The sequence below is a fragment of the Lepus europaeus genome, chromosome 2 (assembly GCF_033115175.1).
Source record: "Lepus europaeus isolate LE1 chromosome 2, mLepTim1.pri, whole genome shotgun sequence".
Taxonomy (NCBI): Eukaryota; Metazoa; Chordata; class Mammalia; order Lagomorpha; family Leporidae; genus Lepus; species Lepus europaeus.
In genome coordinates, this window is record NC_084828.1 from 174,590,106 (window position 1) to 174,617,813 (window position 27,708).

Below are 27,708 nucleotides of genomic sequence, written 5' to 3' on the forward strand. Positions count from 1 at the left end.
CAAACCTTTTTAGAAGCTTTCATTGTTAGCAAGTGGGCATGCCCAGTCAATCTTTTTAAAAATTGCCTTTTGTTTGTAGACAGGGAGTCCACCAAGAGGGAGAAGCAGCAAGTGAACAGTGCCCAAGGCGCCTTAAAGTTGGTGTCCGAGTCTGTGCCGCAGTGGTGGGAAAGGTCCACCAGGTGGCGCCGAGAATTTTCCTAACTGATGGCTCCCCAGCCAGTGCCTGGCTCAAATTCTGCGGTGTGCAGCTGTCTCGCTAGTGGGATCCCCAGCCCCTACCCGCCCAGTGCTGTTGTTTATGCCTGCAGTGAGATCCCCCCCACCCCCACCCCCACCCCCAATGGTGAGCCCCCGGCAGACGCACCTGCACATGGACTGCTGCAGTGAGGGCCCCCACCCCCATCCCGATGGTGAGCCCCCAGCAGAGGCACCTGCATGTGGACTGCTGCAGTGAGAGCCCCCACCCCCCACCCCTGATGGCCCCCCACCCCCATCCCGATGGTGAGCCCCCAGCAGAGGCACTTGCACATGGACTGCTGCAGTGAGGGCCCCCACCCCCACCCCCTGTGGTGAGCCCCCAGCAGACGCACCTGCACGCTGATCGCAGCTGGTGCTGCTCTGTATGCCTGGTAGCTCCAGGCGTGAGCCCGGAGTCGCGTTGGTGAATTAGCGTCTGTGGGTGATCTGTGGGTGAATTGTGGGCTTCCAAGGGTTCACCTTAAAGAGCATGCTTGTTTTCCTAGCTGTATAAATGACTTCTGGGGGTGGCAAAGGGGATTTTGCATCTGTAGATTATGTGTCCTAGACATGACTGTACACTGCACCCGGACCACCACTTTCAGCAACTTCATTGATTTTAAAGATCTATTCATTTGAAAGGCAGAGTGACTGAGAAGGAGAGACAGCAAAAAGAGAGATCTGTGATCTGCAGGTTCACTCCCCAGATGTCTTCAGTGCCAGCACTGGGCCCGGCCAGAGCCAGGGGTGCAGGCTCCATCCACTCTCTTGTGGGTAATGTGCTTGGGCCACGTTAGTAGCAAACTGGGTTGAAGTCGACTCGCACTCCTCCTGCATGGGATGGAGGTATCCCGCGGAGCAGCTTAGCCGCTGTGCCAGAGCAGCCAGCCCGTCTCTGAGTAGCTGTGGAGACAGCGGCTGTAGAAACCAGGCCTGTGAGAGGCCTCTCCACAGCCTCGTCCTTGGTCTTGGCAGTGGGACCTCGTTGTACGACAGACGGCAGATGGCTGTGGAGTTCCCAGGCTGTGTGCCATCCAGGTGGGCGTTTGGGAAAAGCAGAGCAGAGTCTTCCTTTGCCGCGCTCATGCGTCTGCCTTGTTGGGTCTCCCGGCAGGAGTCCTGCACTGGCAGAGCTGTGCGCTCAGAAGATCAGCCTGCTCTTACCAGGGAGGACCTGGAAGCAGCAGTAACAGCACGGGAATGCTTCAGTTAGGTGACGTCATTCTGCTGGGGGACCACTGGGCAAGTGGGTGTTTGGTTTTTCTTTATTTTGAAGACAGATAAGGCTTTTATGCCAGCTGGAGGGAGACTTTAAGTCGGGTAGTATGGGTTCATTAATGCAGGCAGCCTTCACAGGTTGCTACATTGTGTCTTTAGGCTGACGCTGGCTCCGCCCACTTCTGTGTGGCTACTCTTCCAGTGTTTGATTTGACAGCATTCACAAAGTGTGTGTGTGGGAGCAGGCCCAAGCGTGTGTGAACTCTGAGCAAACAGCACTTATATTTACCTGATTTAAGAAATGGGCCACAGTTGGCACAGTACTGGAGTTCATAATGTTGGTGTGTCGACTGGCTTATCTAAAGGCTGTTGAGTTCCATAGTTAATTTGGTGCACTAAGGCCATATTTTTATTTCTAGAGCTGGGAGAGCCCAAGCTAGCAGCTTTGGCCTTTGTGTGGAGTTCCAGCCGTTCTATGAGCTGACCAGGAAAGGACACCCAGGGCTTTCTCCTGGCATTCTGGCCTGCAGCAGATCACAGGTGCTCTTCAACACCTTGAAGAGCAAGGTGCCATTGTTACTTCTTAAAGTTTTTATTTATTTACTTGAAACGCAGAGACAGAGATCGTCCATCCACTGGTTCAGTCCTCAAATGCCCACAACAGTAGGGGGCAGGGACTCCATCCAGATTTCCCATAGGGGGCAGGGACTCCATCCAGATTTCCCATAGGGGACAGAGACTCCATCCAGATTTCCCATAGGAGACAGGGTCTCCATCCAGATTTCCCATAGGGAGAGGGACTCCATCCAGATTTCCCGTAGGGGGCAGGGACTCCATCCAGATTTCCCATAGGGGGCAGGGTCTCCATCCAGATTTCCCATAGGGGGCAGGGTCTCCATCCAGATTTCCCATAGGGGGGCAGGGACTCCATCCAGATTTCCCATAGGGGGACAGGGACTCCATCCAGATTTCCCACAGGGGGCAGGAACTCCATCCAGATTTCCCATAGGGAGACAGGGACTCCATCCAGATTTCCCATAGGGGGCAGGGACTCCATCCAGATTTCCCACAGGGGGCAGGGTCTCCATCCAGATTTCCCATAGGGGGCAGGGACTCCATCCAGATTTCCCATAGGGGGCAGAGACTCCATCCAGATTTCCCATAGGGGGCAGGGACTCCATCCAGATTTCCCATAGGGGGCAGAGACTCCATCCAGATTTCCCACAGGGGGCAGGGTCTCCATCCAGATTTCCCATAGGGGGCAGGGACTCCATCCAGATTTCCCACAGGGGGCAGGGACTCCATCCAGATTTACCATAGGGGGCAGGGTCTCCATCCAGATTTCCCACAGAGGTCAGGGACTCCATCCAGATTTCCCACAGAGGTCAGGGACTCCATCCAGATTTCCCATAGGGAGAGGGACTCCATCCAGATTTCCCATAGGGGGCAGGGTCTCCATCCAGATTTCCCACAGGGGGCAGGGACTCCATCCAGATTTACCATAGGGGGCAGGGTCTCCATCCAGATTTCCCACAGAGGTCAGGGACTCCATCCAGATTTCCCACAGAGGTCAGGGACTCCATCCAGATTTCCCATAGGGAGAGGGACTCCATCCAGATTTCCCATAGGGGGCAGGGTCTCCATCCAGATTTCCCACAGGGGGCAGGGACTCCATCCAGATTTTCCCATAGGGGGCAGGGACTCCATCCAGATTTCCCATAGGAGACAGGGACTCCATCCAGATTTCCCACAGGGGGCAGGGACTCCATCCAGATTTCCCATAGGAGACAGGGACTCCATCCAGATTTTCCCATAGGGGGCAGGGACTCCATCCAGATTTCCCATAGGAGACAGGGACTCCATCCAGATTTCCCATAGGGGGCAGGGTCTCCATCCAGATTTCCCATAGGAGACAGGGACTCCATCCAGATTTCCCACAGGGAGACAGGGACTCCATCCAGATTTCCCATAGGGGGCAGGACTCCATCCAGATTTCCCACAGGGGACAGGGACTCCATCCAGATTTCCCATAGGGGGCAGGGTCTCCATCCAGATTTCCCATAGGGGGCAGAAACTCCATCCAGATTTCCCACAGGGGGCAGGGACTCCATCCAGATTTCCCATAGGGGGCAGAGACTCCATCCAGATTTCCCACAGGGGGCAGAGACTCCATCCAGATTTCCCATAGGGGGCAGGGACTCCATCCAGATTTACCATAGGGGGCAGGGACTCCATCCAGATTTCCCATAGGGAGAGGGACTCCATCCAGATTTCCCATAGGGGGCAGGGTCTCCATCCAGATTTCCCATAGGGGGCAGGAACTCCATCCAGATTTCCCATAGGGGGCAGGGACTCCATCCAGATTTCTCATAGGGGGCAGGAACTCCATCCAGATTTCCCATAGGGGGCAGGGACTCCATCCAGATTTCCCATAGGGGGCAGGGTCTCCATCCAGATTTCCCATAGGGGGCAGGGACTCCATCCAGATTTCCCATAGGAGACAGGGACTCCATCCAGATTTCCCACAGGGGGCAGGGACTCCATCCAGATTTCCCATAGGGGGCAGGGACTCCATCCAGATTTCCCATAGGGGGCAGGGACTCCATCCAGATTTCCCATAGGGGGCAGGGTCTCCATCCAGATTTCCCATAGGGGGCAGAGACTCCATTCAGATTTCCCATAGGGAGACAGGGTCTCCATCCAGATTTCCCATAGGGGGCAGGGACTCCATCCAGATTTCCCACAGGGGGCAGGGTCTCCATCCAGATTTCCCATAGGGGGCAGGGACTCCATCCAGATTTCCCATAGGGGGCAGGGTCTCCATCCAGATTTCCCATAGGGGGCAGGGACTCCATCCAGATTTCCCATAGGGGGACAGGGACTCCATCCAGATTTCCCATAGGGGGCAGGGACTCCATCCAGATTTCCCATAGGGAGAGGGACTCCATCCAGATTTCCCATAGGGGGCAGGGTCTCCATCCAGATTTCCGATAGGGGTCAAGGACTCCATCCAGATTTCCCATAGGGGGCAGGGACTCCATCCAGATTTCCTGCAGGGGCAGGAACTCCATCCAGATTTCCCATAGGGGGCAGGGACTCCATCCAGATTTCCCATAGGGGGCAGGGTCTCCATCCAGATTTCCCATAGGGGGCAGGGACTCCATCCAGATTTCCCATAGGGGGCAGGACTCCATCCAGATTTCCCATAGGGAGACAGGGACTCCATCCAGATTTCCCGCAGGGGCAGGAACTCCATCCAGATTTCCCACAGGGGCAGGGACTCCATCCAGATTTCCCGCAGGGGCAGGGACTCCAGCTCTTGAGCCAGATCCTGCTGCCTTCCAGGATGCACGCTAGCGGGAAGCAGAGGAGCTGGGACTTGAACCCAGCACTCTGATGAGGGATGCCGGCGTCTCAGGGGAAGCTTAACTGCTACGGCAATACCTCCCCCTAGGATGGCACCGTTGCAGGGTGATCAGAGCTGACCTGTGGACACTCCCCTTCTCTGTGGCTCTCCATCGCAGTTTCTTATCTTTAGAACTGTACCTAAGTTCATTGGGCTGGGTGGGGTAGCTTTGGAATGCATTTTAAGAAATGCATCTAGTAAGTGTTTCTGGGAAGATTTGGAAACTGCTGAGAACGTTCCTGACGCGTGGCTGCTTTGTTTGCAGGTGATTGGTGATGACAACGTGGCAGTGCCTTCGCACCTGTACAAGGTGATCCTGGCTCGCAGAAGTCCAGGATCCACGGAGCCTCTGGCCCTGGGGGCCTTCGTGGTGCCCAATGAAGCTATTGGCTTCCAGCCGCAGTTAGCTGACTTCCAGGTGAGCCTCCAGGAGCTGGAGAGGCTGTCGGGACTGGTGTTTTTCCCTCGTTTGGATAGGACTGGTGGTATCAGGAACATCTGCTCGGTGGATACTTGTAAGCTCCTGGATTTCCAGGAGTTCACTCTGTACCTGAGTACGCGGAAGATTGAGGGAGCCCGCTCGGTGCTCGGGCTGGAGAAGGTCATGGAGAAGTTGAAGCGCGCCGGGATTGAACCCGATGATTACTTCCTGAGTCGCTATGAGAAGAAGCTAGAAGAACTCAAAGCTGAGGAGCAGGCGGGAACCCAGACAAGGAAGCCTTCCTAGTTCTGATCTCGGGACGTGTGGGGTCAGCTGGAAGGGAGCAGGCTGACGCACCCCGGCGGCTTTGATGGGAGACGTGACGGACTCACGGATTTCAGACTTCAGCCCTCCCACGAGATGGGAGATCGACAACTCTCTCTCTTTTATTTGACCTGGGAGCTAAGTATCAAGGAAGCCCTTAGGCCTGCAGGATGGAGGCTGATTTCACGCCACGGTAGCCCGAGAGCTGTGTCCCCCGACGCCTGCGGCTGTGTCTCCCAGGCACCTCGGATGTGAAGACGCTGTCTGCAGTGTTTCTGCTCCGAATCAGACGTCTTGGGTGTGTCAGCTCAGCCTTGGAAGCCAGCGTGTGCTGCTGTTCTTGCCCTGGGGCCTGAGCTGGCCTCAGGGACGGCTTGCGCGAGTCCCCTGTGCGGTATCCTGCCCACACGTACTGTGTCGTGTCTCTCCTCTCATGAGCCTGCTGTCCTCCTCTCTCTGCGGAAGCAGTCGGCGGCAGCAGTCTGTGCTAAGTGCGTTCTCGGCACCCTGTCGGGGCTCCCATGTGCTATCTCACAGTGACACCGAGATAAACACCCTGTCCTCACGGGAGCTGAGTAACCCAGGCTGAGTTTGTATGGCTTCCGAGGTTCCCTTCCAGGGAAGTCACCCACGAAGCGTGAGGCGCACGGGGCTAGGAGAGGGCCGCTGGGGTAGACCCAGCAGCACAGCCTCTCACCGATGCCTGTGCCTCCGGGTCCCCCTGACGACAAGGGGCTGCGTCTCCTCTCGGGCTTCCGACGTGAGCTCTCCGTAGCTCTTTGGAAGCAGAGCAGGCCCTTGAAACTGGGAGGGCAGAGCTTTAGGGCCTCGAGGGCCCTGCTTGCTCGGGGATGCGGCTCTTCTGGTCACCACGTGGTGCCGCATCGGTGTTCCTTGCTTTCCAGGTGAGCTTGTTCTCAAGACCAAGAAACCTGCAACGGCTCTGTGCCCAGGCTCCCAGCTCGTGCCTTGCTCCCTGCTGTGCCTGCTGTCCACCTGTAGCATAGGACAGGTGGGCTCTGGGCAGAGGGCCAAGGACAGTTAACGTGCCTGAGGGGAGGGGTGGCCGTTTCTCTGAGCCCGACCTCTGACTTTGGGTTTACACAGAGCTCTGTCCTGCTCTGGAGCAGTCTGGGCAGTAAGACAGCTCTGGGGCACGAGAGCCTGTCTGAATCAGTTGTGCCACGGATGTCTTCACAGCGTTGCAGGAACAGTGTTTGTAAGGTTTGCACGTTCCTTTCTAACAAGTCCAAGCCTTTGAGATAAAGAGGATAATGATGGCCCTGTTCTCCTGTTCTTGGGTAAAGAACAGTTGGGGGTGGGGCACACACAGTGGCCGTTGTAGCACGGTTCCCCATTTGCTGGTGCCAGTCCTTCTCTTCCCAGGGTGTGGAGCCAAAATGTCACTGTGACCAAAAAAATCCGATACTCTGCTCAGCGGAGAGGTGCTTCTGTAGGAGCGTAGAGGGCTGGCGGGTCGTGGGCACCAGCTGTCAGGTGAGCCCAGGTCTCTTCCCTGTCCCCGGCAGCTGGGGGGTTCCCGTGCTTCTTCCCCGGGGGCTGGGCAGTCTTGGTTTCGAGTCAGTTAAGTGCCTTGGGTTTTTATCTCCAGTGAAAGCTGCTTGGTCGTGGGGAAGTGGAGTTAAGAGCTGGTGATAGAGGGGGGCAGCTCAGCGGTGATGCCGCAGCCCTTTGGGGGCCCCCAGGTCAGTGCAGTTCAGTGGAGCTCGGATTTTCCTCTGCGTTGGAGCCGCCCCCAGAGTGTGGCTGCTGACTGTTCTGACCACCCCAACTGCTGTTTGTTCAGAGAGGCAGAACAGGGCCATCGTTTTACTGTTGCTGTGACTTTGCTTGCCATTGGGAGTCTTATTTTCTGCGTGGTGCAAGGCAAACACGGGCATCAGGAATGGTCACATGCGGCCTGGACCATATTTCTTCATTTGAAAGGCAGAGCCCCGGGATGGGGGGTTGGAGGGAGGGATCTTCCATCAGCTGGTTCACTCCCCAGATGGCTGCGACAGCCAGGGCTGGGCCAGGCCAAAGCCAGGAGCCAGGAGCTTCTTCCAGGTCCCCCACATGGGGGCAGGGGCCCGAGCACTTGGGCCGTCCTCTGCTGCTTTCCCAGATACGTTAGCAGGGAGCTGGGTGGGAAGCAGAGCCCCTGGAACTTGGCCCTGCACTCTGATATGAGATGTCGGTGGCAGTTTCACCTGCTGCCCTACTCGGCTCGGAAAGAGCGAGGTGCTGTGTGCTTCATTTCTGGTGTCTGCTGCTTGGTCTAGAAGAGCCCAGCTTCCGTGCTGCACAGTGCAGCCTAGGGAGCTGGCGGGAGGGTAGGGCTCTGCTGGCCTGGCACCTCCGGAAGCCTGGCTGGCACTGTGTGCTCCGGTCGGGTTGGGGCCCAGCCGCAGCCCTGCCAGGCGGCTTCCTGTGCTTTCTGGAGCATGCTATAGGGCGGCCTTGAGGGCTCTGGGGATGGCCGACCAGTGACCCCAGTTGGCTTGGGGGACACCCCAGGGGTGAGGGTGGCTTCCCCCCAGGACTCAGCACCTCCCCCTGTGGCACCGGCAGTGGCTGTGGGAAGCCAAGGGTAAGCTCTGGTGGTGGTGACGGTACAGGGGTGGCTGCTGTGTGGGGCGGGAGGACCGCAGTGATGGCCTCTGTGTGCAGTTCCCGGGCATTAGGCTGTGGGCCCCTTTGCAGCAGAGCCGGGGTTCGGAGAAGCGCCTCATCACCACCCAGACCCGACCAGCCCACGCCCTGCCATCAGGCACCTCCCTGGGCCCAGGCAGCTTCTCTCAGAGTCCTGGTCCAGGGGACGGGCAGCACTGGGGGAGCTGCCGGTGTGGGTGGGCTCGGCCATGGGGAAGGACATCACCCCAGGGACATCTTTGTTGTGAGACTAGCTCTTCAGTTCCTGCATTGAGGATGTTGGCCAGTGCCATGTGTTCGAAGGTCAGAGGGTGGGGTGTGACCTCCATTTGACCTTCAGATGACTGCAAAGCTGCGTCCCCCCAGGAATTTGATTAGCGCCCTGCGTGAGTCTGTCCTGTGGCCCTGCACTTGTCACGTCACTCATCCTTGGCACACTGGTGTCATGGATCACAAACTCTGGTTACGGGCCCAGCCTTGAACCTGTGCCCGGGGTCTGCTCCCTGCACATCCTCACACCTTCATCCTGGTGCCTCCTACAAGGTCCTGCGGAGGGCTGACTCTCCTTGGACACGGGGTCTGCCCCTGTCTGCCTCCTTGCCCAGCCTCTGATGTCATCCATCTTGGAGACTGGCCGTCAGAAATCCGGTGTTCCATTTCCTAGTCCACTCTGCCTTCAGAGACCAGTCCTCAGAGTGGGCCGGGCAGGATCTGACGGGGCCCCAGAGAATTTGGGGCAGTGGAGTTGTGGGGCACTGGTTCCTTTCTAGGCGGCATGCCAGGATGTGTGTGCACGTAGTGCCTCTAGGGGGTGCTGTGTCCTCACGTCCCCCGCCCAGTGTGGGACTTCAGCCAGCCTGCTAAGCTCCCAGGCTAGAGGGAGCACAGAAGTTAGCTCCTGAGGGGACCTCGCGTTGGGCTCACCTCACAATAGCCTAGTAGCCAAATGTTCCCTCCAGCTTTATTGTGGAAAATTTCCAGCCTACAAAAGTTGAGAAGGAGAATGATCATCTCATTTGTTGTTTTATTTTTATTCTTAAAAGTAATTTTTGTTAAGAATAAAGTTACAGGAATGGCACCTCACTTTTTAATACTTGGGCTTGTGCTACCTAAAAAAAGGACATCCCCTATATTTCTAAAATCTCAAATCTAAGAATATTGCCAAGAATTCACTATCATCTGTTAAAATTCGCCACGGTATGCTGAAATCTCTTTTAATGTAGCTTTCAGTCGAGATCACGTCGTATCTAGTCGTGAACCACTAAACGCAGGTTCCCCAGGCACACCCTTGGAACCTATTTTTTAGGCAGGTGACACTGGTGATGGTGTTAGCCGAGATTTGGAGCGGGATGTCCCTCGGTGCCGCTGCCGTCTGCTGCTGCACTGTATCCCTAGACAGCGTCAGGTAGATGGTCTGAGCTGAGCGCCCTTGAAGGAGAGCTTTGCCCCATCCCTTTGGGGCCCTGGGGCCCTAGCTCCCTGTGGAGCGGAGCCTCAGACGGATAAGCGGAAACCTGCGCGTCAGTGGCAGGCCCCAAGAGCCGACCCAGGCTGTGCAGAGCTCCCCTGCTTGGAGAGAAGCTCGTAACGGTGTCGGGGCTGTCCCGTCACACGTGGAGCTCTTGGGTCCTAGGCCCTTCACCGTCCTGGTTCCGTGTGCTCTCGTGGTGCAGCATCCCCTTAGGGCGGAGCATGCAGGATGTGGTGCTGAACTGAGGTGGGGGCTGGGCCACATTTCTTAGGGACCCTCCACTCTTCTCACCACACCATTGATCCATGTGCAACTCAACTCCAGCTAACGCCTCCAGGTTTTTTCACAGACCAATTCCCTGTGGTGTACTTACATAGTCAACTTTGGGCACACGAATTTGGGCTTTTATGTGTGCCCAACTGTTCAGATACCATCAGTGTAGTGTCCCCGCCTTCAGGTGCGTTCACATTCTTGGTGATCCTGATTTGGCCAGTCTACACGATCGCCATGCCTCCCAGCTGTGAGATTACAGACTGGATAAGCAAGCTTTTCAGTGTGTGTGTGAAAACTGCTTATGGAGACAGAGCCCGTGAAGATCCCTCTGGGGACACAGCCGAGTTACGTGGCAGCCTGCTTCACCTGTAAGTTCCATGGCTGCTGTGTTCTGGTATTTCCTAGTAAGTTCATCTGGTTCTTGGGAGAGAAGACACTTAATTGGTTGCACGGTGCAGAAATGGATCTCCATCACAGTGCCTGTGAGTGGCTCTGCCACCTGGGGTCCCCTTGGCGTGGCTGGGTGATACTGCAGACACTGGCAGGGGTGGGAGGCGTGTGTGGTCCCCGTCTTGTCTGCCACCTGAGGTCCCCTTGGCGTGGCTGGGTGATACTGCAGACACTGGCAGGGGTGGGAGGCGTGTGTGGTCCCCGTCTTGTCTGCCACCTGGGGTCCCCTTGGCGTGGCTGGGTGATACTGCAGACACTGGCAGGGGTGGGAGGCGTGTGTGGTCCCCGTCTTGTCTGCCACCTGGGGTCCCCTTGGCGTGGCTGGGTGATACTGCAGACACTGGCAGGGTGGGAGGCGTGTGTGGTCCCCGTCTTGTCTGCCACCTGGAGTCCCCTTAGCGTGGCTGGGTGATGCTGCAGACGCTGGCAGGGTGGGAGGCGTGCGTGGTCCCCGTCTTGTCTGCTACCTACCAGCAGGGCAGCCTTGGCCAGCTGACTGTAGCCTTTGGTTTTTAAAGATTTCTTTACTTATTTGAAAGTCAGATTTAGGGAGAGGCAGAGAGGGATCAAAATCTTAGATCCTCTGGTTCACTCCCCAGATGGCCATGATGGCTGGGGCTGGGCCAGGCTGAAGCAAGGAGCCAGGAGCTTCTCCCCTGTCTCCCGTGTGGGTGCAGGGGCCCAAGGACCTGGACCATCTTTAGCTGCCTTCCTAGGAGTGTTAGCAGGGAGCCAGATCAGAAGTGGAGCAGCCTGGACTCGAACCAGCACCCACATGGGATGCTGGCACTGCAGGCGGTAGCTTCATCTGCTGTGCCACAGCGCCAGCTCCCAGTGCAGCCTTCTGAGTCAGGTTCCTCCTTTGGAACTGGTTGAGGAGGACGAAGGACTTGGCTGAGGGCTGATTAAGAGTGTGTGCAGGGCTGGCCCAGCGCTGTGGCGTAGTAGGTTAAGCTTCCTCCTGCGAAGCTTATGGACGCCGGCTCAAGTCCCGGCTGCTCCACTTCCTATCCAGCTCTCTGCTATGGCCTGGGAAAGCAGCGAGGGTTGCCCACGTGGGAGACCCGAAAGGAGCTCCTGCCTCCTGGCTTTGAGTCAGCCCAGCTCTGGTACTGGCCATCTGGGGAGTGAACCAGCAGTTGGAAGACCGCTCTCTGTCTCTCTCTCCCTCTCTGTAACTGCTTCTCAAATAAAACAAAATTTTTTTTTTTAAAGGTCATTTGTCCATTAAAAATGTGTCGTTTGGTAAGCTCCTGGGACACGGAGGCCAGTTCTGTGAACTCTTGAGAATGCTTGTTGGTGATAATGAAGTCAAGGCCCGGGCCTGGGCTCAGTGTGGTGTGGAGCCGTGGAGCCGATGAGAAGCAGTTCGGCCTCTTCCCCAGCCCTCAGGCTCTGCCAGCCGTGGGTGCCAGCCCTTTGACCTCGTCAGTGTTCGTGGAGTGCGGGGCACTTTCCCAGCCCAGCTTCTGGAGCCCATCACTCCAGTAGGTTCCGCTCGCAAGGAGACCTGACTCCGGCAGCCTACCGCGTCTCGGGTGGCTGTCGACAGGTTCACTTGCCTTATGACTCATCTTATGATGAATATTATTGCCTACGCATCGCTGCAGTGGCCTGCTGGCACGCAGAGAGCCGTCTCCTCTTGAGGGGCCCACGGGGTGCTGGAGTTAGCCAGCGAGTCAGCGGCACCTGTGGGACAAGGCCTGGCTCGGACTGGGCAGCCAACGTCTCCTAGGACACCCAGTGGCGAGCGCTGGTGTCCGTGTGCCTGGCCTGTGCTGGGAGGGGAGGCAGCCCGCCCTGGTGGGCAAGGAGGTGGCCGTCAGAGTGTGGGGCAGGGGCCTTTGCGTGTTTGGTCCTGAGGCGCCAGAGCTAAGGTGAGGTCCCCCTGTGGGTGCAGGGGTGAAGGCCTGGCCTCGCCCCCCGCCCCCCGCCAGGTCATCGGGATCATCTCTCTTCCCCCTGCAGCTCCAGCTACCCTGTAGGCAGAACATGACATGTCCTGCCTGTGAGGACTGCCCAGATGTCCCCTGTGGGTGGGGACACTATCGTCAGTGACCTGGATCTCGCTCCGGCTCCCCAGCACTTTGGAGACAAAGCTGAGGCCTACCTGCTTTACAGACAGGGAGGCCCTGACCCCCCATTGTGTCCCCTCCCTGTCCACACCCTACTGCCACTGCCATTCAGACACAAGTGGGAAGACCCCTGTGGGGGCAGAAATGGAGAATCTTGGCCTGGGGGCTTGTCCAGGGGGTGTGGAGCCCATCACAGTGAGGCGACTGCACCCTCCTGCACAAGGCTCAAACTCGAGTTGACTGGCAGTGCCCCCCACCCCTGCCCCTGCGTGCTCTGGCCTTCGGGACCCTGCTCTTTGGCCCAGACTGCTACTCGGACCCCGAGTGTTCTGGCCCTGGCTCCCTTGTGTCCTTATGCAACTCTGGGTAAGTGGCATCTCCTTACTCCTGGGCAGTCTCTGGCCCTCCCTGGCTGGTGTCTTCTGACTGTCCAGGCCAGGTGATCCTTGGGGAGAGGCACGGTGGGATGGGTGGGAGGCTGCAGGGGCAGGGTGGCCGAGGGCCTCTAAGGAGGTGTGAATGAGGGAGGCAGAGCAGGGCCGTGTGGACAGCCCTGTCTCGGCCCTATCTCCCATCCGAGACACCCTCTCCACACCCTGCTGCTGATAAGCAGGTGTGAGCCACAGCTGCCTTGTGACAGGCCTTGGCAGGGACTGATGGCAGGGTCCACTCTGTTCAGAATCCTGACGTCAGCATCTCCTCTCCTCACGCCCCTTTCCTTGCCAGACTAGACAGGCCCAGCCCCCGGGCTCCTCCCCGGCGCTCAGCCCCCGGCTCTGAGACTCGGATCCTGCTGCGTGAGGTGGGGAACGGGCCCCTCGGCCCCTCCCCCAGGCCTGCTCCTCCAGGGACTGCTGTGGCTGGGCCTGGCTCCCACGCTCCTGATCACCAGGTGCACCTGGTGGCCCTCCTCCCCTCTCTGGTCCTGGGGCCACCGGCTTCCAGCCAGCCTCCCAGCTCTGTCTTTGCGCCCACACTCTCCACTAAAACACCTGCCCCTCTCATCAGGTCAGGAACACAAACCCCGTATTGTGGGTTTGTGGGCAGAGAAGAGAGTTTTGTAGAAAGAAACAGCATGGAGCTCAGAGGGGAGGGGGGTCCTTGCGAGGTCCTTAACCCTAAGGCGCTGAACCCTGAACGTCTCCCTCTCTGAAAGGCAGCCTTCTGTGTTCAGATCTGAAGATCATACTGGGTGGAGGCCCTGAGAGTTGTGCACAGAGAGGCCCCACTGTGTGTGTGAGGAGTGTGTGTCCTCTGTGTCACTGTGTGTAAGGAGTGTGTGTCCTCTGTCACACTGTGTGTGTGAGGAGTGTGTGTCCTCTGTGTCACTGTGTGTAAAGAGTGTGTGTCCTCTGTCACACTGTGTGTAAGGAGGGCGTGTCCTATATCACTGTGTGTGTAAGGAGGGCGTGTCCTCTGTGTGTCACTGTGTGTGTGAGGTGTGTCTGTGTCACTGTGTGTGTAAGGAGTGTGTGTCCTGTCACACTGTGTGTGAGGAGGGCGTGTCCTCTGTGTGTCACTGTGTGTGTGAGGAGTGCGTGTCCTCTGTCACACTGTGTAAGGAGGGCGTGTCCTCTATCACACTGTGTGTGAGGAGGGCATGTCCTCTATCACACTGTGTGTGAGGAGGGCGTGTCTTCTATCACTGTGTGTGTGAGGAGGGCGTGTCCTCTATCACACTGTGTGTAAGGAGGGCGTGTCCTCTATCACTGTGTGTAAAGAGGGCGTGTCCTCTATCACTGTGTGTGTAAGGAGGGCGTGTCCTCTATCACACTGTGTGTAAGGAGGGCGTGTCCTCTATCACACTGTGTGTAAGGAGGGCGTGTCCTCTATCACACTGTGTGTGTAAGGAGGGCGTGTCCTCTATCACACTGTGTGTAAGGAGGGCGTGTCCTCTATCACAGTGTGTGTGAGGAGGCTTTGTCCTCTATCACACTGTGTGTGTAAGGAGGGCGTGTCCTCTATCACACTGTGTGTGTAAGGAGGGCGTGTCCTCTATCACACTGTGTGTGTAAGGAGGGCGTGTCCTCTATCACACTGTGTGTGTAAGGAGGGCGTGTCCTCTATCACACTGTGTGTGAGGAGGGCGTGTCCTCTATCACAGTGTGTGTGTAAGGAGGGCGTGTCCTCTATCACAGTGTGTGTGAGGAGGCTGTGTCCTCTATCACACTGTGTGTGTAAGGAGGGCGTGTCCTCTATCACACTGTGTGTGTAAGGAGGGCGTGTCCTCTATCACAGTGTGTGTGTAAGGAGGGCGTGTCCTCTATCACTGTGTGTGTAAGGAGGGCGTGTCCTCTATCACACTGTGTGTGTGAGGAGGCCGTGTCCTCTATCACACTGTGTGTGTGTGAGGAGGGCGTGTCCTCTATCACACTGTGTGTAAGGAGGGCGTGTCCTCTATCACACTGTGTGTGTGAGGAGGGCGTGTCCTCTATCACTGTGTGTGTAAGGAGGGCGTGTCCTCTATCACTGTGTGTGTGAGGAGGGCGTGTCCTCTATCACACTGTGTGTGTGAGGAGGGCGTGTCCTCTATCACAGTGTGTGTGTAAGGAGGGCGTGTCCTCTATCACACTGTGTGTGTAAGGAGGGCGTGTCCTCTATCACACTGTGTGTGTAAGGAGGGCGTGTCCTCTATCACTGTGTGTAAGGAGGGCGTGTCCTCTATCACACTGTGTGTAAGGAGGGCGTGTCCTCTATCACTGTGTGTGTGAGGAGGGCGTGTCCTCTATCACAGTGTGTGTGTGAGGAGGGCGTGTCCTCTATCACACTGTGTGTAAGGAGGGCGTGTCCTCTATCACTGTGTGTGTAAGGATGGCATGTCCTCTATCACAGTGTGTGTGTAAGGAGGGTGTGTCCTCTATCACTGTGTGTGTAAGGAGGGCGTGTCCTCTATCACACTGTGTGTAAGGAGGGCGTGTCCTCTATCACACTGTGTGTGTGAGGAGGGCGTGTCCTCTATCACACTGTGTGTGTGAGGAGGGCGTGTCCTCTATCACAGTGTGTGAGGAGGGCGTGTCCTCTATCACACTGTGTGTGAGGAGGGCGTGTCCTCTATCACAGTGTGTGTGAGGAGGGCGTGTCCTCTATCACTGTGTGTGTGAGGAGGGCGTGTCCTCTATCACACTGTGTGTAAGGAGGGCGTGTCCTCTATCACACTGTGTGTGTGAGGAGGGCGTGTCTTGTGGGCTCTATCTGAGCCTGCTCCCTGGCCGTGGCTCAGCCTGTGTCCAGCACAGATGGAGGAGCCGGCAGGTTCACCTGCGCTGTGCGTCTCCTGCCGTGGGATCTGGGCCAGCAGTGTCAGCGCCCCTGCCTCAGTCCCCCGTCACGGAGCCGGTGGCCACCTTCCCAGTAGCACTGTGTCTTGTGGTGTTGTGCAGGGACTCTGAGCCCAGATGTGCAGGGTGTAAATGGTGCCTGGCACTGGCGCTGCTCCCAGTAACTGCTGCAATTATGCCTGTGTTTGTTAAACTCTTAATGTTATTTCAGATTTGCATACATCCTTTGTGCGGATCCCCCCACTGTGTATTTGGTCATGTTATGTGTATGTTTGCTCTGCGATGCAGGTGTGAAATGTGCTTCGTATCATGTGCACGTATGTAGTAGACACACAGCCATGGCCACACTTATTTTATGAGTCATTTGAGAGTAAGTTGAAGCCATTGTGCTTTTTTTTTAAGATGTAAATTTATTTGAAAGTCAGAGTTACACAGAGAGAGGAGAGGCAGAGAGAGAGAGAGAGAGCGAGAGAGAGAGAGAAAGAAAGAAATCTTCCATTCGCTGGTTCACTCCCCAACTGGCTGCAACGGCCAGAGCTGCGCCAATCCGAAGCCACGAGCCAGGAGCTTCTTCCGGGTCTCCCATGTGGGTGCAGGGGTCCAAGGCCTTGGGCCATCTTCTACTGCTTTCCCAGGCCATAGCAGAGAGCTGGATGGGAAGTGGAGCAGCCGGGACTCAAACTGGCGCCCATATGGGATGCTGGCACTGCAGGCGGTGGCTTTGCCCACTACGCCACAGTGCCGGCCCTAAACCACTGTGCCTTCTTGCCTCTCAGTGCTTCAGCGTGTGGTCTGCAGAGGCACCTTCCATTCCTGAGCCACAGCACAGTTGTCCACGTCGGCAGCTGCGGTCACCGGGTGCCCTGTCTGCACCGCGACCTGCCGGGTGTCTCTCCCATCTGTCCCACGGACACGCCTGTGGTTCTGTTCTCGCTCCGGAGTCACCGCTGCACTGGGTTGCTGGGTCCCGTCCGCCTTCCTTGACCTGGAAGCGCTTCTCGGCCTCCTTGTGTTTGTGCGGCCTGACCTGGAAGCGGCCAGGCGGGTCACTCTGTAGATGATGCTGGTTGACTCCCACCGTGGTTCAGGTTGTGCGTTCGTGTGAGGCCACGTCGGCAGGCACACGGTGTCGCTGTTTCCATTTGTTCCCTCGGCTTACGTGGTGTCCGCTTTCCCTTTGCCACCAGTCAGTGGTTGTGGGGCTGTTTGGAGGCTGCTGCTCATCGAACTTGGACTCACTGGTTCCCCCTAGTGCTGATGTCCGCTCTCGTTCCTGTGCCCTGGGACGCGCCTCCAGCAGTCTTGACACGTCCCCGTTTCCTGACACAACAGGGCGATCCCGGTTCACGGGCCACTTCGCCTGCGAGCCCTGGTCGTTTTTGTTGGACACCAGGAAAGCAGCGCCCGGGTCCTGGGTGTGCTCATCGGTACTGCTGGGGTGTGGCTTCTGGGGGGGCCAGGGGAGGGGCCGGGGCGTGGGCCCACGCTTGCTCTCCCGCATGGCCTCCCTGTGCGCCCCTCCTCTCTCCGCCTGCCCTCCCCTCTGCTCTCTTGGCCAGAATTCCTCTGGAGACCCCAGCCAGGGGTGCTCTGAAGCTGTTCTCCCAGCTCTGTGTGAGCTCTCGGGCAGACAGCTATGTGACCTTTGTGTGTGAACAGCCAGTGCACAGATAAGGTGGCGCAGGCTGGTGACAGGCTGAGCGGGAAGACACATTTGGAAGCCTTCCACCTGGAGGGGCCAAGCGTGTGTGGAGGCTGCCCTCCCGGGAGGACCCGCCGCGAGGCCTGAGTGCCAGGACCGGCCCCTCTCCCGCTGCACCGGGCACGGGGCCCCCTGCCTTGGAGCTGGCGGAATGCAGAGCCAGTGGCAGCCATTCCCGTGAGGAGCCCAGAACCCCCGGGAGGGAAGTTGGGATGAGGTGGGGTGGCCACAGTGAGGGTCTCGGGCCCTGCTGGAATAAAGTGGTCTCGGGTGCTGACCGTCTACCTCAGGCCTGTTTCCTGGGCGCAGGTGAGGCCGACCTGGAGTCGGGAGCTGTGGAGCCCCTGCCATGCCGAGCTTGTGGCTAGGGACCCTGGCTGCCCAGGGGGCCCGGGCGCCCTCGGCCTGGACGAATGAGACTGCCCGGGTAGCCGGGGCCTGACTCTGAGCGTCAGCAGTGTCCCCAGCCCCTGGTTCCTTGTTGCACAGTTAGCAGCAGTCAGCTCGCTGTCAGTTATCTACAGTTCTCGGGGGATCGTTTACTGCTAGTGTGAGCGCGGTTTACACTAGAGAAGTCCGGACACGGTTGCCGTCCCACGTGTTAGCTGGGAGCGCAGCGTCTGGAGGGTGGCCTGGCGGCGCTCCGGTCCTGCCCTGGTGAAGGTGGCCCTGGTGCCGTCAGGGTTTGCTGAAGTCGCCGCTGGCTCTCTCCAGTGGGCAGGTCTCCTTCTCCCAGGTCCCCGGCAAAGGAGCAGTTCTGAAGAGCAGGCAGCTGGTACCACACGTGGGGCGGGGGCGGGGCCCGTGGCCTCCAGCTCCGTGGCCTGGCCTAGCCCTCCCGTGTCACCCGTGCCAGAGCTCCTTGACGCCAGAGGCGCTCACCTCCTCCTGGCTGTGGGGAGCACGCGCCGCGGGGTGCTGCAGCCAAGCTTGCTTGTTTTCTTCAGCGATTCAAGCAGAAGGAGCAAGTCCCCGAGGAGGGGCCCTGGGCATGTCGTGTGCGTCCCTGGTGGACAGAGAAGGTTGAAGCGTGGACCGAGGCTATCTCTGGGCCCTGTGCCGGGGACAGGTCACGTGGGCCCCGAGTGACAGGCATGTGCCGCCCTGAGCGAGTGCTGGTTGGAGCCGAGCTGCCCGTGGTCAGCTGTGGGAGGCAGGGTCGGGGGGACGGGTCTTGAGCGAAGCCTCCGGTGGAGAGGCCTCCCGTGGCATCTGTTCTGCCGGCCAGGAGCTCAGTGTGACGTCGGAGGCCTGAGAGCCTGCGCAGGGTGATCAGTGACCAGAGCAGCCGCCTCCGCGTGCGTCCTGCGCAGCTCCCGAGCCGACCCAGGTGATGGAAAGGAGCCTCTTCAGTAGCTCCTTCCCAGACTCCTTCCCGGGCCTCACTGGGCCGGCCACGTGGCCGTGGGCCACAGCCCTTCCACGTTGGGATCTCCACCTGTCTCCCCGCTGCCTGGGCATGGCCACCCAGGTCAGCTCCATGTGAGCCTTCAGCTGAGCTCTGCCCCGGAAGTCCTTACTCACTGCACTTTGCACCCTGTGCCCCCTGCCCCCCATGGTTTGTCACTGTCAGTGCCCCCTTTTGGGTGGATTTTACATCCATGTCTATCTTGACATGAGGACGGGGACTTCGTCTGGCTTTTCCCATTGTTACAGCTCCAGGATCTGCAAGGGGCTCAATGTGTGTTTGCTAAGTGGAGTGGACAGATGCCTCCATCTCCTAGCTGGCCCCGTGTGGGTGCTGCTCTTGGAGTCAGTGAAGGAGGAGGGGGACCCCTTGCCTGTGGGGCGCCCTGTGCCTCACTCCCGGGTGGGCCCTGGGGTCAGCCTACTGGTGCTCAATTTGCTTCACATGTCCTTGTCCCCACAGGGGAGACAGGGTGCTGGGTGAGGTGGCAGCGCTGGCCTGGGGCAGACACACGGCTTCGTGGTGGTCTCTGGCCAGGAGTGCAGGAGTTGCTCTGTGGCCATCACCTGGTGGCACGTGGGTGGTGACTGGGCAGGGCTGCCCGCAGTCGGGAGGTGACAGTGTGAAGAGCGTGCTTACTGGGAGGGTGGGGAGGCCCGCGGTCCCCCGCCCCTTGCCTGGGTCTTCCTCCCCCTGCAGCACTCCAGCCCCTGGTGCTGCTCCTGCGGCACTCCCTGGCCTGCAGCCCCTGTCACTTCTCAGTTCCTCCTGTTCTCCGAGTGGCCTGGGCCCTGCTGAGCCGCTGTGCCTTCTCTCACCACCCCCTCCTCACCTCCTGTGGCACCAGCCCCAGACCCCTGGGCACTGATTTCTTCCTAACACTGCTGGCCTCCTGCCCACCCCACTGCCCCTAGGGAGGGGCTCAGGGACCAGCGGTACCGCCCTTAAGGCAGGGTGAGGTCGCAGGGCTGGAGAGGGGAGAGCTGGGCGGGGGGCAGGAGGTGGGCTCCCGGCCTCTCCGGGTCTTGCCTGGGGTCACTGCCCTCCCCAGCTCTTCCTTTGTCTTTGCATCTTTCCAGGTGCTGAGGAGCATCTGGTGGGTCAGGAGAAGCAGGTGAGCTGCCTGCTGCCTCGTGGGTTCCGTGGCCTGGGGGCAGGCAGTGGGGAGGAGGCCGTGAAGGTGTCAGCCAGGAGCTCAGAGCGTGGTGGCTGCAGGTGTGGACGGGGCGCAGTGGTTGGCCATTGCAGGTGAAACACAGGGCTGCAAGGTGGGAGGGGGAGATGCGGCCTGGTCACATGGGGCGGCCGCGGCGACTTCCTGCTGGGCGCTTACTGAGCGCCGTGCCGGAGATACCGTGAGTGCTTGATGTGACTCGCTTAGGTCACCTGTGTTACACAGTGGAGGAAGCGTGAGGTCAGCTTCCCGGGACCCGCGGCAGGCCAGGCAGAGCAGGGGGTGTGGCCACGGCAGGGAGCATTTGTCTGGCTCAGAGACAGGGCAGGGGAGGCTCAGCATCGTGGTCGTCATGGAGCGCGGGTCAAAATCGCGAGACACACACTCTGGGCAGAAAGACCGACAGGAGCGAGCGTCGGCGTGGACGCGGGGCAGCGGAGCTCTCCTGCAAAGTGGAAGGCAAGCGCCGAGGCCAGCTTGACAAGTTCCTACGGAGTGAAATGTGGGCCTCTGTAAAACCCTGGAATTCAGTGGCGAGGTGTTCTCCCAGGAGATAAAGACGTGGCCACAGGGCGCTGTACACACGTGTCGGCAGTGGGCGAGGACCCACGTGCCCAGCAGCTGCTGAGTGGGCAGCAGCCTAGGGCGACTGCGTGGCTGGACTGCAGCTGCGCGCGCCTGGGGAGCAGCAGGCACGAGGGGCTGTGAGTGGTGTTGTTCCCGTGTGAACTCCAGAAAAGGCAGATCTGTAGGCACGGGGACCGGAGAGCGGAGTGTGCGGCCGCTTGATTATGGTGTTGGCTGTGCTGCTTATACAGTTGTCAAAACTCACCAGACTTTTTAAGAAGGCTGCATTTCGTACATACGTTGTACCTCACAAAGCCTGATCTAAACATGAGGGCGGCCGGGCGTTTACCCCAGCATTCGTGATAGCCACAGCCCACATCTGAGTACCTCGGTTTGACTCCCAGCGCCAGGCTCCGGGCTGTTGCAGCCCTAGTTCCAGCTGTTCGGGGAGTGCCCCATCAGATGGGAGGTCTCTCCTCTTTTCTGCCTCTCAAATGAAACTTAGTCATGATAAAACTGACACGGTTGTGGCACAGCTGGTTAGGCTGCTGCCTGTGCCATGAGCATCCCATACAAACCGCAGTTCGAGTCCTGGCTGCTTCCCTTCCGACCCGGCTCCCTGCTAATGTGGATGATGGCTTGAGTACGTGGGCCCCAGGCGTGCATGTGGGAGACCAGCACGGAGCATAGGATCCTGGCTTCAGCCTGGCAGAGCCCCAGCCATTGCCACTCGGGAAGGCAGACGACAGATGCAAGATCTTTTGGTCTCTGTCTCTCCCTCTCTGTGACTCTGCCTCTCAAACAAACAGATCTAAGGTGTGCGGCACTCTGGCACAGCGGGCTAAGCCACCACCTGCAGCGCCGGCATCCCATATGGGCGCTTGTTCAAGTCCCGGCTGCTCCACTTCCCATCCAGCTCCCTGCTGATGTACCTGGGAAAGCAGTGGAGGACGGCCCCTGCTACCCACAGGAGACCGGATGGCTTCAGCCTGCCCAGCCCTGGCTGTTGCAGCCATACGGAGGGTGAACCAGGGGATGGAAGGTATCTTTGTGTGTCTTTCTCTAACTCTGCCTTTCAAGTAAGTAAATCTTTAAAAAAAAAAAAAAATCCTGGCCAGCGCCGTAGCTCAACAGGCTAATCCTCCGCCTTGCGGCGCCGGCACACCGGGTTCTAGTCCTGGTCGGGGCACCGATCCTGTCCCGGTTGCCCCGCTTCCAGGCCAGCTCTCTGCTGTGGCCAGGGAGTGCAGTGGAGGATGGCCCAAGTGCTTGGGCCCTGCACCCCATGGGAGACCAGGAGAAGCACCTGGCTCCTGCCATCGGAACAGCGCGGTGCGCCGGCCGCAGCGCGCTACCGCGGCGGCCATTGGAGGGTGAACCAACGGCAAAAGGAAGACCTTTCTCTCTGTCTCTCTCTCACTGTCCACTTTGCCTGTCAAAAAAAAAAAAAAAATCCTCTAAAAACTAGCAGTGAGCTGGGGGCGGGCAGAAGGTGGGTGTCGTGGCCTCCTCACTGGAAGAGGAGGGAGGGGCGCGGGGCCCAGGCCGTGGGCAGGGGCCAGCGGGGAGGTGGGCGGCTGGAGTAGGGGTTACGGCAGGGCTCAGGTGAGTGGCGGGGGTGGGAGGCTCTTTGCCTGCGAGACCAGAGGGGCCTGCTGGAGGGCACTGTCTGACTCAGTGGGACGCCTGTGGCTGCTGGGCTGGGAACAGTAGGGTGGCCATGGAGGCGCTGAGGACTGGTTGGATTTGGATCTATTTCCTGAATGAATGTGGGGGGGTGGGGGGTGTGAGAGAGAGAGGAGGCAGGCAAGATGTCAGGCACTGGGCCCTGAGCAGCCGGTTGCCCTGCAGGGCTCGGTTCTTGTAACTCTCTGGGGGCCTGTGGGTGAAGGCAGGTGGAGACAGGAGGGGCTCCGGGGCTCTGGGCGTGGGCTGTCTACATGGTTACTCTGTTCCGCTACGAGCCGGCCTGATTGGCTTTTGGAGCGAAGGCTATAAATGACGGATTGATGCCGAATGCAGGAGGCCATTATCTCTGTGAAACCGGCCTCTCCCCCTGGGCAGCCCTGCAGAGGCAGCCGGGCCCTGGCCTTCCCGGGCAAGATGGCTGCGGGGACACACGGTACAAGCTCAGCCCCAGCGGCCACACGCTCCCAGAGCAGGGAGCCAGGAGGACAAGACGTGCGGCTGGCCGGGCGGCCCACATCCGGGGCCGTGCATGCCTTCTGGAACCTGAGCTGCCCGTCTCTCTGCACAGGCTGGGATGACAGGGCTTTTCTCCCCGGCAGCAGGTGCCTGGCAGCTGCCGGGATGCCAGCCCCATGAGCTGGCATGGGAGGAAGTGCTTGGCGGGGTGGTGATTCCACGTGCTGGGCTCAGGCTGGCCCAGCTCCCACCCCGCCAGCCTGGCCAAGAGGCTGGCATCTCCCGCGGGGTCCCCAGGTTCCTTCTGGGAGGGAGCCCCCCAGAGCCTGGCAGCTGCCAGTCTTGGGGTCATTTCTGAACCGGGTTCCCGAGTCCCCTGGCCCTGGCCTGGGGAGTGGCCGGAGGCCGCTGCGGGCAGACTGGGATTCGCTCCTGGACTGTAGGCGTCGCTCTGCGGCCCCTCGCCCTCCTGGTGGCCAGCTCTGTGCCTGTGTGTCCTCTGTGTGGCATCTCCGGAGGCCCGTGTCTGAGCATGGAACGCGGGACCCGGTCGGGAACGTGTTCAGCTTCCTGGGGAAGGTGCGCTGAGGGTGGCGGGCCAGGTTGGGGCGCTGTGCCCCACACACAGCCTGAGACGCCGTCGGGCGGGGGAAGGTCCTCCAGGCCACACCTGGCCTTGCTCTGGGCTCTTGCCCCCGGGGCTGCCTCTGCTCGAGGGGCGCCGGAGCCTCGTCTGCCTGACCCCTCCTGACCTGGGCATGGAGTCTTGCGCTGCCAGGGCTGCCAACACCGCGGCCGCAGGGTGAGTGCTGACGTCTGTCCAGAGCGTTTCATTCTCTGCCAAGGGCCGAGCCCTCTGGGCCGCGTGCCTTCCCTCTGACACAGGAGCCGGCATCCGTCACTCCGTCATCGGCCGCGGGACCCTGGCCTCGCCCTGGCGTGGCCGGGTGACAGCTGCGGCATTGCAGTAGGCATTGTGACCTGTCCACAGGCTGGGGAGCCGGTGGCGCTGTTCTCACTTTAAATAAATGGACACAGAAGCGTGCGTGTGTGTGCACACTGCGCGCCTGGGTGCAGGTGTACCCACCAGCCCACCCTGTGTTGGGTGCCCCTCCCCCACGCGTCCCACACGGGAGGGAAATGGTGCCCCTGCGTCAGGGATCTAAAGGGGGTGCTGAGAGTGGAGGGAACTCTGATTTCTCTGGAGACGGCTGTGTTGTTTCCAGGACCCGACGGCCTTCCCTGTGGGGGCCGATTGCCCCCTTCTGAACCCAGGCCTGCGAGGCGGCTGACAGGGCTTCTCAGAGAGCCTGGAGAGCCGGGCGGCTCGGAATTGGGCGGAGGGCGGGAGCTGTGCCCCCTGCCAGCGGCCAGTGCTCTGAGCATTTTCTATGGGCCAGAGGTTGGCAGGTGGAGGGACTGGGCCACCTGGTGGGGCAAGGGGCTTTGGTGGGAAGAGGCTGGGCTGCACCTGTGGGTGCTCATGGGCTCGGGGAGAGTGCACGAGGGGGCGCCCCGAGGGGAGTGTGTTTCCCGGGCTGCAGAAGTGCAGCCAGCCCCAGCAGGGCTCTCTGGAGAGCCCTGGGACGGTCACGTGAGGGTGTCCACTGGCCATGGAATGGCACTGCACGTCCCCGAGACCGTCTACCAGCATCTGCTCGGTTTCGGCTGGGGCCAGGGAAGGTGATCCCCACCCAGGAAGGCTGAAGGGGACCGGCGGGGCCCAGCGCTGCTGGTGCTGTGGTGGCCACGCCCTGTCTGCTCACATGCCGGAGCGGTGCTTCGGGCTGTGGCGCGGCCCCTGCCCGGAGTGGGGCGCAGTGGGGAGGGCGTGTCCAGGCAGGCCTGATGGCCGAGGGGCAGGAAGAGCTGGGACCCTTGAGGGCTGGGGAGATGCAGTGACTGTGGCTGGCAGGGCTGGAGGCCCTGGACCAGGTGCCGGGATGCTGAGGCACCAGAAGCTACTGAGAGGCTGGTCTGGGGGTGACGATCGCGGACTGTGGTATCAGTCCAGGGGCTGCCGCTGGGTGTGGTAGTCCGCACGGGCACCCGTTCGTGTCTCAGCTGCTCCACTGTGATCCAGCTCCCTGCTAATGCGCCTGGGAAAGCTGCAGAGGACGGCCTGAGTCCTTGGGCTCCTGCACCCACGTGGGAGACCCAGATGGGGCCCTTGCTCCTGGCTCCTGGTTTTGGCCTGGCCAGTTATTTGAGGAGTGAACCAGTGGATGGACAATCTCTCTCTTCTCTCTCTCTCTCTCTGTGTGTATATAACTCTGCCTTTCAAATAAATAATAAATAGAAATCTTTGAATTAAAAAAAAATCAGCTCAGGAGTTAGGAGCTTGGTGTGGGTAAAGTTAGAGAGGGGTGGTCCTGGGGGTCTCCTGGTGGAACTGGGTGGGAGGTGAAGATGCACAGAGGTGAGCCAGCAGGGTGGTGATGAGGGCACGAGTGGGCCTTCCTTGGGGGCACGGTGTGGACTGGGAAGCGGGCAGCTGGGTGTGCTGAGGCCTGGGGCTCAGTGGGAGGCCTCTGAAGCCACAGGACCGCCTTCAGAGCGCAGAAGGGGTGCCGTGTCTCCCTGCTTCCTGGGGGAGGTGCCCCAGGGGTGGCAGAGAGGACGTATCAGTGTCCAGTAAGCAGGTGGACAGGCGCTCAGCAGCACCAGGCAGCAGGGAGGTGCTCGTCCAGCCACACGAGATGGGCACTTCACAGGCCTTCGGCTACCACTTGGGGCACAGGCGCTCAGCTTCCCGTCAGCGGTCAGCCTGGGAGGCAGCAGGTGGTCCAGGTGCTTGGGCCGCTGTCGCCCACGTGGCAGACCTGGTGCACTTGCTGGCTGCTGGCTTCCAGCCCTGCGGTCACTTGGGGGTGAGCCAGGATTGGAGGTCTCTCTGGCAATCACCATGCTAGTCTCTGCGACTGCCAAGTGGAATCGTGTATCTTTTGTGATTGCTTTATTTCATGTAGCATAACGTGTTCAGAGTTCGAGTTGTGGCTGACTTGCCTTCCTTTTCAAAATGTTCACTTGGGGCCGGTGTTGTGGTGTAGCAGGTAAAACCGCGGCCTGTGACACCGGCATGACGGATCTGCGCCGGTTCGGGTCCCGGCTGCTCTGCTTCCGATCCAGCTCCCTGCTACTGCACTGGGAAGGCAGTGGAGGATGGCCGAGGTGCTCGGGCCCTGCACCCACGTGGGAGACCTGGGTTGAACCCCTGGCTCCTGGCTTTGGCCTGGCCGTTGTGGACTCTGGGGGAGTGAACCAGTGGATAAGAGGTCCGTCTGTCTCTGCCTTCCACATAAGAAAATAAAAAGTTAAGAAATGGTTAAAATGGTAAGTTGTACGCTACCTATATTTTACTACAATTAAAAAAATGTGTGGGGCCAGGGGGAGGAAGGCAAAACAGGAAGAAATGACAGCCTGCTGAGGGAGTCCGGCAGGCGAGGCCGCCCAGGGGCACTGCTGTCCCCGGACACAGACGGAGACGCGGCCAGCGGGATGTCCTCGGTGGGGAGGCTGGCCACCGTGCGGTGCAGTGGACACAAAGGCCAGGAAGGCAGAGTCGGGCGTCACGCCTGGGTGGCCACTGCGCCTCCCTGGCCTGGTGCAGGCCTGGCCAGCTCCCCTCAGTGCCCCGATCGGGAGTCCTGAAGGCAGGGCCGGCTGGGTCACTGTCTAGGGGCTGGCTGCTGTGCCCACACCCGACTTGCCCCTGACCCGCCTGGGCTCCCAGCTCTTCTGACGGAAGTGCTTCCGGCTCTCAGCATGGTCCCAGCCCTGCCCCCACCCTTGGCAGACCTCAGCAGCGCACAGAGCCCTCGCCAGGCCACGTCAGCCGTTTATTGGTTTGTTTGAAAAATAATGTATTTTACGGTACACAAAGTCGGGTGACAAGTGCGCAGTTCCCTCAGACAACAGCTGGCACGTGTGCCCCCTCCCCCCACGTGTTCCGCTGCTGCTGGTCACTGTGGTTCGGGGCGGGAGTGAGACCCACGCTAAAAGCCCAGGAGTCTGGTCTCGCTCGACCCTGCCCTTGGCCACACCCCTGCAGCTGGCCCCGGGCACCTGTGTGACATAGGCTCCGGCTGTCCACGCACACGAAACTGCAGCCGCTGTCCTGAGCCCATGTGCACCAGGGCCGGGCGCCCTCTCCAAGCCTGGCCGGCGAGGGCCGAGATTAGAGTCCAGGGGGCGGGCGGGGCCTGGGGCGATGGCGGGGGCCGGGGCACGTAACACTTGACTGGCCGACACCGCCCCTCAGCACTGCCCCGAGCCTCGCAAGCGTCCGGGCCTCGGGCAGCTCGGCGAGGTAGGTCAGGCGGTGAGCCCGAGGCGGCCGCGAGGTGGACGCCTGAGGCAGGTGGGACCTGTCACCCCGGGGACGCAGTCTCCACACTGAAGGATCTGCATGTGCTACGTGGGACTGGCAGCAGTGCCACAGGTCCTGGGGCCCCTGGACTGCTGGAGGAGATTTCCCTGAAAACGCCTCCCACGGACCTGCGGGGGTGACCTGGACCCCCCCCCCCCACCCTGAAGGCCCGCACGGGCAGCAGCCGGCCTCGGGGCTGAGCCAGGCCGTGCCAGGGAGCCAGGGCCGCTGCTCCTGTCCGTCAGAGGCCCGGGCTCAGCCCTGCCCCATCCCACACCGGCCCTGGGAGAGGGGCCGGGGGCAGGGCCACAGGACTCCCCACCCGCACACGGTCAGCAGAGGGAGCCGAGGCCAGTCTTTGAAGGGTGGACGGACCGCCGTGGCCCACACGGCTCGGCCTGCCGGGGAGGCAGTGGCTCCCTCGTGCCTGTAATACTCCGGGAAGGGCGCCCCGGCCTCCGGGCGTCCACTCCTGCAGGGCCGACCCCGCCGCTCTGAGCACAGAGTTCTGGCTGCCCCCAAGACACTTCTGCCT

At 59.9% G+C, this 27,708-nt stretch overlaps 1 protein-coding gene across 5 annotated transcripts in view; it reads left to right on the forward strand.

The window, feature by feature from the left end:
* EXOG (exo/endonuclease G) overlaps positions 1-14,022 on the forward strand; it is a 48,439-nt gene extending 34,417 nt beyond the window's left edge. For 3 of the 5 annotated variants that reach the window (XM_062216308.1, XM_062216317.1, XM_062216325.1), the window contains one exon: positions 5,130-14,022. In XM_062216308.1, coding sequence (XP_062072292.1) covers positions 5,130-5,591 — 462 coding nt within the window. In that variant the 3' untranslated portion in view covers positions 5,592-14,022. Of the gene's footprint in view, positions 1-1,354; positions 1,449-1,877; positions 2,026-5,129 lie in introns of all 5 variants that reach the window. The other 2 variants (XR_009868467.1, XR_009868464.1) reach the window with 2 other exon arrangements.
* Positions 14,023-27,708: the final 13,686 nt, after the last annotated feature.